Genomic DNA, 12,474 nt, shown 5'->3' with positions numbered 1-12,474 from the left:
AAAACCAGAAGGCGCGTGCATTCAGTACCTGTGTCGCTTGTGGACCTCCTACTCCTGTTGACAACTATTCATCTATACAGGAATAGCTGAGTTAGTGGGGAAGTGTTTCCTGTGCACAATTTTTGATCAGTAAAAAGAAGTGAAAATCCAATTCATTCTCATTTATGCTGCCTAGAACGGTTGCAACACAGGGTGTAGTTACTATGTCTATATTTATGTGAGCAAGCCACGAAATTGCACTCCCCCCCTCTCCCTTTAAGACATAAACCAAACATTGCAATCTTAGGAGCGAAGCAATTTCACATTTCCCAAAACCGTTCATAAATTTGAGAAAAAATGCAATAAAAACATAAGGGTGTGCCCCAGTGACAACATTAAACACTGGGGTTAATAATCACAAAGTTTAAGAGAAGTGTGTTCAAGGTTGGAGACAAATAAATAAACAAAAGACTTAGCAATGAACGCCCCTCCAGGCTTCATTCGAGATCCGAGGTCTTAAGGGTTTCAGATCGCTTCCATGCGGAGATTTTTCCGAGATTGACTCCTCAGATGCCCGCTGTCACGGGCAGCATTCCCAAGGCAGGATGAGCCTAACACGGCAGTCCGCTGCTTGAACCACCGCACGCTCTTCTAAGGACATCATTGCCTGACCCATGGCACAACATGTTAGAACTCCACAGCGTGCCCAAGGGGAAGATTCTTACCAATGACAGAGATAACTGTATCTCCACGCTTCCTCAAGCACTGCATCCACAGATTAGCCTTGATATAGATTACAGGGAGCCGCCTGTACCCGAACAAGAAATACATTCCTTAGCAAACAAGAAAACATAGTACCCCGTCCTGAGGAAAACCTGCCCAATCTAGGGGATAGCGTTCAAACTAGAGCAGAGTTGATTGTACAAGAACCCCACAAGGGCTTGTTATAGAAGAAAAATATTAAAACTTTGTTTCTTCTGGTAGACCTATGGTCAGTCATATTAATTGTTGTATCTATGACATGGAATCACAACTTTAAATTCTATTGAGTTGGTTGAGTTCCAACTACAAATTATCTTTTATATAATTTGAGGATTCAACTGTATGTTATATGTTTATACTTTGTTTTGTAACCTTTCTAATAAGACAAGGTGTGATGGTGGAAATGCATTGGAGGGACAGGGCCTCCCTGTCCTTGTCCTGTAGTTCTTTTTCATTTGTGTTCTGTATTGTTTTCTGCCAAGGAGTCCATGTGGGACTCCTGGCAGTGCAGCTCTTCCTATATTTGGTTTGGTGTACAGACCCTTGGGATACCCTTATGGCACCCATGGGTGGGGGTTCAACCCTGTGCCCCTAGTACATGTAGCCCACAGAGCAGGGTATGGGCTGGTGGCAGCTCCAAACTGAATCTGACAGGTGCTCTGAGTATCCTCCATTTTGGGGATACCCAGGCCCTTCCATTGGAATCGGTTGATTCCTGATAGGAGACAAGATGGCCCCTGTGGCTTCTTGCTTTCTATTGTCTGTTACCTTGTTTTTCCCAAAGTGCTGGAAAGAACTGCCTCTGCCCCGCCCCCTGACTGGATATTGGGTGGAAGTTCCATATATGGTATTGTGGGGAAGTCCAGACCAGACTGGCTGGAGCCTTCCCAGTGACTGTATGTTGTGGGAACACCCTGTGGGTGGGACCTGGGTGAATGGAGTGTGTGACCAATATGCACTTCTTGTTATGGGTGTCTAGATTCTGGTATGTGACACAAAGACTGAGACAGTCCTGCCCGAAACTGGCATGAATGCAGTGTATAGTGCTGAATGGCTGGGTACTTGTACCAATACACACTCCTTGTTGTGAGTGTCTGAGAGGGAGGAGAATGGCCTGAATGAACTGTAAGCCTTATTGGCTGCCTGACTGCTGAATGCCCTTCTGAGTGATTGGTTGCCTAAGTGTGACCCAGCAGAATGAATGAGATACATAACAATATATCTGGGGGCCTCTCACTGCTAGAAATCGTTCAGAAGCTGAAGTTGAAACTGATGCTTGATCTCAAAAGCTGAGCATGAAGAAGAAAGTTGACTGCTGTTACATTAACCACAATCTGAAAGCCTCTGTAACGTTGAGACTGATCCGAGAGAGGACCTGGCTAGGAGATCTCTCCCCGAGCTACCAGGGAGCTTCGTGCACCGCTAACCTTCACCGAAGCTCCCTGGAAGTCAGACCAGAGAAGGGGACCGCCGAGGAGAACAAAGCAAAGCAGAGGACATTCTGTTCACCGTCGTCGACCAGGGTTCGCAGATTTGCTATAACCACTGGAGGCCCATCGAAGCCGTGTTGCCCAGAAGTGGGGACCGCTTGAAGCCGAGTCGCTGACGACTGGAGCCGCAACACTCCACTGATTAAGACACATTGAATTCAAGGACGCTCTCGCCTGCACCATCAACCGCTTTGTCCCGACGGAGAAAGTCAAGGCCTCCGGTGCGCCGTGGAGCATCTGCCGGTGGGATTCCTGCCACAGAGACGCCGAACGATTCAACACCCTTGGTGGGCCAAAGTTCTTCATAGACTCTTTGCCATACCGAACTATCGACTCTTAGGTGCCCGCAAGCCTCATCTTCGCAGGACGTCCACGACCGATCATCGACGAGCACAGCCAGGACTGAAGCTGCTGCCTCGACGCCACAGTTCACCATTTCTTCAAGGAATCTTGACGATCCGTGACTCCTGCCTTAAAGGTAGCCACTCAAGAAGGATCCGTCAATGACCCGACTTTCAACTCTGTTATTCCAGGTACATTGGGGTTGTAGAACTATTTAGAAGGAAATAAGTCTCTTGTGAACAATATATGGACTGGGCTTGAGCGATGTATCTTTATTTACAGGTTGCCCAGGTGGGCGGTTCCTCATACAGAATTGTGCGAAGTGGTAGGGGCCCAGCATTCTGCCAATAGTTCTAACCAACTGCTTTCCTCCTATGCCTATTGTTAGTTTCCTTTATAAATTGATTTGTGTGACATTTGACCAAAGTACAGTTGATGCACTTTAATTAAATCTGATAGTAATTGTGGTACCACGTAGAACTGTGCATCTATTTGCCATTGTAGATTAACTGAGCACAAAGTGAGTTATTATGATTGTGTATATAACCTTGGAGCCTAATTATATAAAGACTGTGTTTTCACTAATACAGTTTGTGGACAATCCTTTGTGGGTGCTTGGGGACCATGCTGTACTTAAGAACCAGCTTGCATCACCTCCTGAGAAGCAAGGCCTTGATTGCTCGACTATGTTATCAATAATAGAGAATCTTGGCTGGGGTCATCTGTGCCTCTCCTCTGCCATATAGAGAGCAGGAGTACAGACACCCCCTCCAGTCTTTACACTGGTGGCAGCGGTGGGAAGCTTATGGTTTTAAGAATCAGTGTGTAACATTGCCACTTACAAAATATCTACACTTTGTTAAATTGAGGTTTAGTTGTGTATTAGATAACTACATTACAAACAATGGAGTCTATTGCAAATGGTAATTTGACTCGGATGAGCTTAGTGGCTCTCCAGAGTGCTTGTAAAGCCAGGGAGTTAGACTTTGAGGATAAGTCTAGGGCTGAGCTGATAGCTGCCCTGGTGGACTACCAGACTGATGGTGAAACACTTGATGTGGGGGGTAATGCAACCAATGAGGACTCTGCCCCTGGGGTTTCTGCTGAATCTGTTTCTGGGAATGCCACCATTCCTGCTGCCTCTGTTCCGACCTCCAGCGATGTTTCTTCAGGGAATTCCTTGGAACTTTAATTATTAAGGATGAAATTGGTCATTGAATATAGAAAGGTGGAAACTGAAGCTGAACTTAAGAAAGAGGAGTTGGCACAACAAGTGATACTCAAAAACAAGGACACTGAATGTAAGTGAATCCGGATAGAGAAAGCTAGAGTGGAGACTGCAGCGAAACCAGCTGAGAGTGTCAGGTCCTCAGCCACCAAGTTTATGAAAGATTTGGTTGGTGTGTATGTGGAGGGTTCTTATATCCTCCAATGGATTGAAGCATTTGAGATGGCTTGTGGAATCCATGATGTTGATAAAAGAGGGCTAAGTGTTTGTTAAGCAGAGTGCCTAAGACTAGATAGGACTGTATTCTGAAACTGAGTGTTAAATAAAGGGGTTTGTATGAGTGCATGAAGTCTGCTTGATGGTCCAGTGTGGCAAGACACCTACCCAATACCTTTAAAGGTTCAGGGAAGTTAAGATAAGAGATAACGGGCCTCATTACGACCCAGGCGGTAAGTTACCGCCTGGGTCGTACCTTTACCACCATGGCGTAAACTATGTTTACGCCATGGTGGTTGGCGGACTTACCGCCCCATTCCGAGGTTGGCGGGGCGGTAAGTCCCCAATCCCCATTTACCCTTCCCCATTCCCATTTTTACCCCATAGGGTATAATGGGAGTGGGGAAGGCTTTAATTACGCCACCGTAAATTACGGTGGCGTAATTAACAACAAGGTCCCTTAGTGCCATGGATTTTAACACCTGCAAAAGCAGGTGTTAAATCCTCCATGGTGCTAAGGGACCTCGGAATCAGGCGGTAAGGGTCGGCCCTGTTTACGCCGCCATAAACCCCTTACCGCCTGGGTCCTAATGAGGCCCCACGTGTGTTGGATTGACTGGGTGAGTGCTGAGCATATGAACATGATGGGGTGGATTGATGGTTACATTGTGAAATTGTCCCACCTTTTTGATCATTTTTCTGAAGCTTGTTCACCAGAGCTGCGTCAGTATTTTGCTAACCAGAACATTTTAGATACCTTTAAGATGGCCAGGCTGCCTGACAAGTGGTTCTCCCACCGGGTGTCCCCTAAGGACTCCTGTGGGAAGGACGTGGACAAAGAAAATGGGACTTCTCAGAAGTCCGAGGAGTCCTAGAAGCAATCACAGTTGCGTAAACCAAAACCTTCCTCTCCTAGACCCAAAAATCTAGTGGGTATAAGTCATATGTGGGTTGGAATAAGAGTAGTGGTCCACCTGCTGCAAAGCAGGCTCCCATTGGCTCCAGTACTATACTCCGCATTCCTGGCACTTGTTGGGACTGTGGGGCTCTGGACCACAAGAAGGGTGACCCAAGTGTAAAGGTAAGGAACTTGGAGTCTAGGCTGTCAGCCAGACCGACCCGTACCCCATGCCTGAAGTGGAGGCCACTGTCCTCCCCTCCTCTACCGGGATCACAGTCAGTGCTCCTGTAGAGATTTCCTAGTGCCCCTTGAGGCCTGGGACCAGTATGCAGAAATACTGGCGACAATCCCACAGAACACCCGTAGGTTTCTGAGAAGTGTCCTCTTGAATGGCCAGCCTTCTACTGGCTAGAGAGACACTGGGGTGAGCATGGCAGTGGTGGATAGGACCCTGCTCAAGCCAGAGGGCTATGTAGGTGCTCCTCTGAGAACAACCAGGTTAGCTGGTGGGCCTCCCAAATTATGTCCTGTAGCCTTAGTCACACTCATAATTGGAGACAAGACAGCAAAGCTTCCTATCCTGGTTTAGGACAATGTCCCTGCTACCATTTTGTCAGGCAGTGATCTAGTAGAGTTGGGGTTGATCTCTGATGGTCTCCCCATGACTGCTGCTGCAGTCACATGGTCACAGGTGACACCGGGTCTGACTGAGAGTCAGGTACCGGGCCAAAGGCAAGGCCTAAGTTAAGAAGACGGAAGAACAAGAAGGTCACCTCTGTGCAAGGGGCTCCTTCTCATCTTGCTGCTCCCGCAGCACCCATTGGGATTCATGCTCTAGACGTGCTGGATCATTGGTAAACCCAAACTCAACTCGTGTGGGAGAAGAAGCAGAAGACCCTCTTGTGGGAGAGGTGGTCAAACCAGAGGACCACCCAACCTTAAATGCCTGCTGGCTGAAAGGTGACCCTCCCGGGCAAACTTCTGTAAGGGTCAGAAAGAGTGCCACTCTCTCGAGGGTCTGAGGAATCAGGCCCTGTTCCAGGCACAGGGAGAAGTGCCTAGTACATTCCGTATATATTGGGAGGGTGAGCTCCTTGTTAGTGAGCCCACTAAGCCTGAACCTGGTGCCCTCAAGAGGTTGGTGGTACCCCTGTTTTACAGGACCTTCCTACTACCGTTGGCGCATGAGGTGCCCTTGGCTGGTCATCTTGGTATGAAGAAGACTAAGCAGGGGCTCTATGGCCCTTTCTAATGGTCCCAGATGGAATTAGAAGTGGAATCCCACTGCAGGACCTGCCCAACTTGTCAGTTATCTGGTAAGACTGGAGGCAGTGTCATTGCCCCACTGCAGTCATTGCCAGTGGTTGGTGCACCATTTGAGAGGCTGGGCATCAGCATTGTAGGTCCCCTTTACCCTCCCACTTCAGGTGTACATCGGATCATCCTGGTCATGGGTGATCATGCCACCAGGTACCCTGAGGCTATACTCCTTCTGACGGTTACGGCCAAGGTGGTTGCCAGGGCTCTCTTGGGCATTTTTACCCATGTTGGATTCCCTAAAGAGGTTGTCTCTGATAGAGGATCCATCTTCATGTCGAGTTACATGAAGACAATGTGGAAAGAGTGCAGAGTTACCTACAAGTTATTCACCTCTTACCACCCCAGACCAATGGTCTGGTTGAGAGGTTTAATAAAACTCTCAAGGGCATGCTAGGCGCTTTGGAAGAGCCCCTAAAGAGGTAATGGGATCTTCTCCTGCCATGCCTGCTGTTTGCTTACTGAGAGGTACCTCAAGAGAGTATTTGTTTCAGCCCCTTTGAGATACTCTTTGGACATCCTGTGATGGTGCCCCTTGTCTTGATCAGAGAAGGCTTGGTAGTCACCCCTCCAGCTCCTGCCAAGCAAGTTTGGGACTATATGTTAGGCCTCAGATGGAGGATGTCACAGATAATGGGTCAGGCGACAGAGAATATCAAGGCCAGCCAGGAATTGAACAAATACGGGCATGACCTTAAAGCCTCACAAGTGTATTGGAATCTGGGACAGGAAATCCTTGTGATGCAGCCTACCAAGCCTAGAGCTTTGGCAGATAAGTGGACTGGACCCTTCAGGATATATGGGTGAATTCATTTATCTGGTTGACATGGGAGTCCCTGGGGTAGCCCCTCAGATATTCCTTGTTAACAGGCTCAAGCCTTTCCATAGGCGAGCCGAAGTCTAATGTCTCTTGCTAGATTAAGAGCAAGAAGAGGATGAGAGTGTGCCCCTTCCAGATTTGCTGCATAGCAACCCTCAGGATGGCTCAGTGGAGCGAGTGCATCTCTCTCCAGATCTGACTCCAGCACAACAGAGGTCTCACAGGGCTTTGTTCTAGCAGTATGCACCTCTGTTCTCGCTGACACCAGGTCTCACCCCATGGTGCATGCACGAATTTGACACTGATGACAGCATACTTGTCAAAAGCAGATGCTACAGGATGTCAGACACTGAGAGGACTGAGGTTGCCAAGATATTGGAGCTGGGTGTTATTGAACCTCAACCAGTCCCTGGTCCAGTCCAGTGGTCCTTGTCCCCAAGGCAAGTTCCCAGGCAGGCACCAAGGATTGGCGGTTCTGTGTGGACTACAGAGGGAACAATGCCGTCACCAAAACTGACACGCACCCATTGCCCAGGGCTGATGAGCTTGTGGACCCGTTAGGTGCTGCGAAATTGGTGAGCACCTTTGACCTTACCCCAGGCTATTGGCAAATAGCTCTGACAGATCATGCCAAGGAAAAGCCTGCATTCTCAACACCTGAGGGGCTCTTCCAGTTTAGAGTCATACCTTTTGGGTTGAAGAATGCACCTGCCACTTTCCAACGTTTAGTCAGTCATGCACTCAGTGGGCTGAAGGCCTTTTGTGTGATCTACTTAGACGACATTGACGTCTACAGTTCCACTTAGGAGGAGCATTTGACTCACTTGGATAAAGTGTTGCAGGCCTTGAAAAGGGCTATCCTCACTATCAAGGCCACCAAGTGCAGGTAGTTCAGGGGAAAGTCACTTATCTTTGTCATGAGGTAGGAGAGGGTCAAATGCATCCTCTTCCCAGTAAAGTACAGAATGTACATGACTGGGAGACACCCACTACTCAAACCCAGGTGAGAGCCTTTTTGGGCCTCACTGGGTATTATCGCAACTTCATGGTGGGCTATGGATCCATAGCTGCCCCTCTGACAGCTCTGACTTCGCCCAAACAACCAAGGAAGGTTAATTGGACAGAAGACTGTCAGAGGGCCTTTGTTGGCTTGAAAGAAATTCTGTGTAGGGCATCTGTGTTGTGCACGCTTGATTACAGCAAACCCTTTGTCGTCCAGACGGATGCCTGCAACACCAGAATTGGAGCTGTCTTGTCCCAGTTAGATGACAAAGGGAGAGAACATTCTATCATCTTCATCAGTAGACAACTCAAGGGTAGATAAATTAGGTGGGCTACTGTTGAAAAGTAATGTTTAAGTATAGTTTGGAGCCTTAGGCATTTTAGGCCCTACCTTACAGGGTCTACCTTCAAGCTCCAAATAGACCATACGCCCTTAAAATGGCTTGTGCAGATGAAGGGCGAAAACCTGAAACTACACAGGTGGTCCATTAGCCTGCAAGGGCTAGACTTCACCATTCAGCATAGACCAGGGAAGAGGCACGATAATGCAGATGGCCTTTCCAGAAGGTATGTTGACCATCTGGATGAGAGCGTCAATCTCGCAGGAGATTAGACGCCCTAACCTCAGTCTGGGGGCAGGGGGCCACTGTGATGCTGGAAATGCATTGCAAGCACAGGGCCTCCTTGTCCTTGTCCTTTAGTCCTTTTCCATATGTATTCTGTATTGTTTTCTGCCCAGGAGTCCATGTCAAGTCAGGAAGAGACTTCTATGATGTGATTGTAAATAGTACATGGGATACTGGTTACTGCATGTGTTCCCTAGTGTACGGTGAGTGGAAGATGCTCTGCCCTGTGTAACACTGAGAGCTGCATGATTAGTCTTGGACTCTTGCGTGATTTATTTTTGTATAAGTATGTGTAGTTTGCGTGTAATGATGTGATTTTAAATGACAAGGAATTGTGTTTTCAAATTATGAATGTGCAATGTGTATTCTACTGATAAATATGTTATGTGTGTTTCATCGACTGTGTGAAAACTTGTTAAAACTGAAACACACTAAATAATAACAAAGAAATGGCGAAAAAAGATGACCGGTCGAGAAAAATCACGATAGTTGATCTAAACCACTGCCACCAGCCATTTAAAGTAGGAAAGGGTAACATTTTACAGTTACATGAGTGTTTTGACTCAGGGGAAGCTAGGCAACCCCTCCAGCACTCTATAGGAAGATACTGTGCACTGTGTCAGTAAATTTAAAGAGACTAGTAAAGTCAATGTAACTTTACAGGCTCTGGGAAACAGTAGTCAGTCCCAGAGAAGGTATTTAAACCTTGGGAAGTCTGAAAGACAACCCTGTGCCACTGCACTAAAGGTGCTGTGTGACACACAGAAAAAAGATGATGCCTTGGAGTCGTTTTAATACTCCATAACCAAAGAACATAAAAGTAAAACACATTGAAAATGAAAAGATCAAAGCCCGAAATATAGCAAAAGAGCTGGAGGGCTCTAAAGTAGAGGGAATTTAGCAATTGTGTGAGAAATCTCCGTAACACTTTTGTATTCGTTGTGACAAGCAACAGGAAGGCTACATTGCTATAGAGCAAGCCAGTCTCACCATGCACGAGGATGGTCTACGCTGAGCTTTTCATGCTTCCTAATGTGCATTACCAAGGAGGCAGCCTTTATATCATGCTGCTTCAGCCCTTGGGAGCAATGTTTCTATTAGTATCGGGGAGCAAAGCCTCATGCTTACCCTGTTGCAGCATGTGTGCAGCATGTGTGCAGCAGGTGTGAAGCAGGTGTGCAGCAGATGTGCTTGGATATGCAGATCCATGTTGAAGTTACTTAAATCTGGTGATTAGAGATTGAGTCAAATAGGTTCACCCATGACTAAAGTGCAATAATATGAGTTTTGTTGCAAGTGATACAAATTTGGCATTTACAAAAATAAAGAGGATTGGAGATATATTATTGCTATTTTATGTTTGATTGTTTAAAGCGTGGACTTATCTCAAGTGCAGTGGAGCGCTGGGCAGAGTGTGGGCAGCCTTCATGTGGGCTGGCATCTTTTAACAGTAGCGCAGTACTGTGAGTTGAGGTCTGTGCACAGTATGTGCATCTGTTGGAATTAGTCCTTGGTCAGGTGTTGAAAGAGCCATGTTTTTATATATTGGCCACGTGACTAATGTGATTCAATGAACAGACATCGGAAGAATTAAGAAGTGATTGATTATAGTACATGGATCAGCTGGGAGTGGAACAAGGGGAAATATCAGCACCTGCACAAATACCTTCTTAAACATTTAAATCATGTTCTCATTTTTGATTCCACCCAAAATCACGTGCTCCGGGACATAGGAGCTGTCTTTTCCACTTTTTTTGATTTTAGTCAGTGTATAAATGTTCTCACCTACCACTTAAGTGGGTAATTTCTCCATCAGGGCATGGGGAGCAGTCATAGCAGCAGATTGGCCGATCCTTCTGAAGGACCTTGCGGTATCCAGGAGAGCAGCTCTCACTGCACACAGAGCGAGGAATCTAAGGAGATAAGATGAAGGACACAAGTGATGATAAACACAGAGCCAGTCGTCTGAAGAGGGTAGGATGGACAACACAGGTTATAATAATAATATGAGGGGTCTGAGGAGCAGAAGATAGTGACCATGTGATAATAACACAGAGCATCCGCTAGTGACATAGAGCAAGGAATCTGAGGAGAGAAGATTAAGGACACCCTTGATGATAAACAGAGCAAGTGGTCTGAGCAGGAGTTGATGGTGAGCACAGCTGATAATAATAATATGATGGGTCTGATGAGGAGAAGATAGAGACCATGTGATAATAACACAGAGCATCAGCTAGTGACATAGAGCAAGGAATCTGAGGAGGGAAGATGAATGAGAACACAGCTGATAATAATAATATGAGGGGTCTGAGGAGCAGAAGATAGAGACCATGTGATAATAACACAGAGCATCAGCTAGTGACATAGAGCAAGGAATCTGAGGAGAGAAAATGAAGGACACCAGTGATTATAAACAGAGCGAGTGGTCTGAGCAGGAGATGATAGTGAACACAGCTGATAATAATAATATGATGGGTCTGACGAGGAGAAGATAGAGACCATGTGATAATAACACAGAGCATCAGCTAGTGACAGACAGCAAGGAATCTGAGGAGGGAAGATGAATGAGAGCACAGTTGATGATAATAATGTGAGGGGTCTGAGGAGGAGAAAATAGAGACCATGTGATAATAACACAGAACATCAGCTAGTGTCATAGAGCAAGGAATCTGAGGAGGGAAGATGAATGAGAACACAGCTCATAATAATAATATGAGGGGTCTGAGGAGCAGAAGATAGAGACCATGTGATAATAACACAGATCATCAGCTAGTGACATAGAGCAAAGAATCTGAGGAGAGAAGATTAAGGACACCAGTGATGATGAACAGAGAAAGTGGTCTGAGCAGGAGATGATGGTGAACACAGCTGATAATAATAATATGATGGGTCTGACGAGGAGAAGATAGAGACCATGTGATAATAACACAGAGCATCAGCTAGTGACAGACAGCAAGGAATCTGAGGAGGGAAGATGAATGAGAACACAGTTGATAATAATAATGTGAGGGGTCTGAGGAGGAGAAAATAGAGACCATGTGATAATAACACAGAGAATCAGCTAGTGACAGACAGCAAGGAATCTGAGGAGGGAAGATGAATGAGAACACAGTTGATAATAATAATGTGAGGGGTCTGAGGAGGAGAAAATAGAGACCATGTGATAATTACATAGAGCATCAGCTAGTGACATAGAGCAAGGAATCTGAGGAGGGAAGATGAATGAGAACACAGCTGATAATAATAATATGAGGGGTCTGATGAGGAGAAGATAGAAACCATGTGATAATAACACAGAGCATCAGCTAGTGACATAGAGCAAGGAATCTGAGGAGGGAAGATGAAGGACACCAGTGATTATAAACAGAGTGAGTGGTCTGAGTAGGAGATGATGGTGAACACAGCTGATAATAATAATATGATGGGTCTGACGAGGAGAAGATAGAGACCATGTGATAATAACACAGAGCATCAACTAGTGACAGACAGCACGGAATTTGAGGAGGGAAGATGAATGAGAACACAGTTGATAATAATAATGTGAGGGGTCTGAGGAGGAGAAAATAGAGACTATGTGATAATAACATAGAGCATCAGCTAGTGACATAGAGCAAGGAATCTGAGGAGGGAAGATGAATGAGAACACAGCTGATAATAATAATATGAGGGATCTGAGGAGGAGAAGATAGAGATCATGTGATAATAACACAGAACATCAGCTAGTGACATAGAGCAGGGAATCTGAGGAGGGAAGATGAATGAGAACACAGCTGATAATAATAATATGAGGG

At 46.2% G+C, this 12,474-nt stretch overlaps 1 protein-coding gene across 1 annotated transcript in view; it reads right to left on the bottom strand.

Moving 5' to 3' along the window:
* LOC138568883 (vomeronasal type-2 receptor 26-like) overlaps positions 1-12,474 on the bottom strand; it is a 109,406-nt gene that overhangs the window by 16,875 nt on the left and 80,057 nt on the right. Inside the window, exon 3 of the mRNA XM_069646664.1 lies at positions 10,473-10,596. Within this exon, the coding sequence (XP_069502765.1) occupies positions 10,473-10,596 (124 nt within the window). The remainder of the gene's footprint in view (positions 1-10,472; positions 10,597-12,474) is intronic.

Source organism: Ambystoma mexicanum, chromosome 2q (assembly GCF_040938575.1).
Source record: "Ambystoma mexicanum isolate Mex_15411 chromosome 2q, UKY_AmexF1_1, whole genome shotgun sequence".
In the NCBI taxonomy this organism is placed as follows: Eukaryota; Metazoa; Chordata; class Amphibia; order Caudata; family Ambystomatidae; genus Ambystoma; species Ambystoma mexicanum.
The sequence above is the reverse complement of the archived record's forward strand: the minus strand, read 5'-3'. Positions and strand labels throughout refer to the sequence as shown.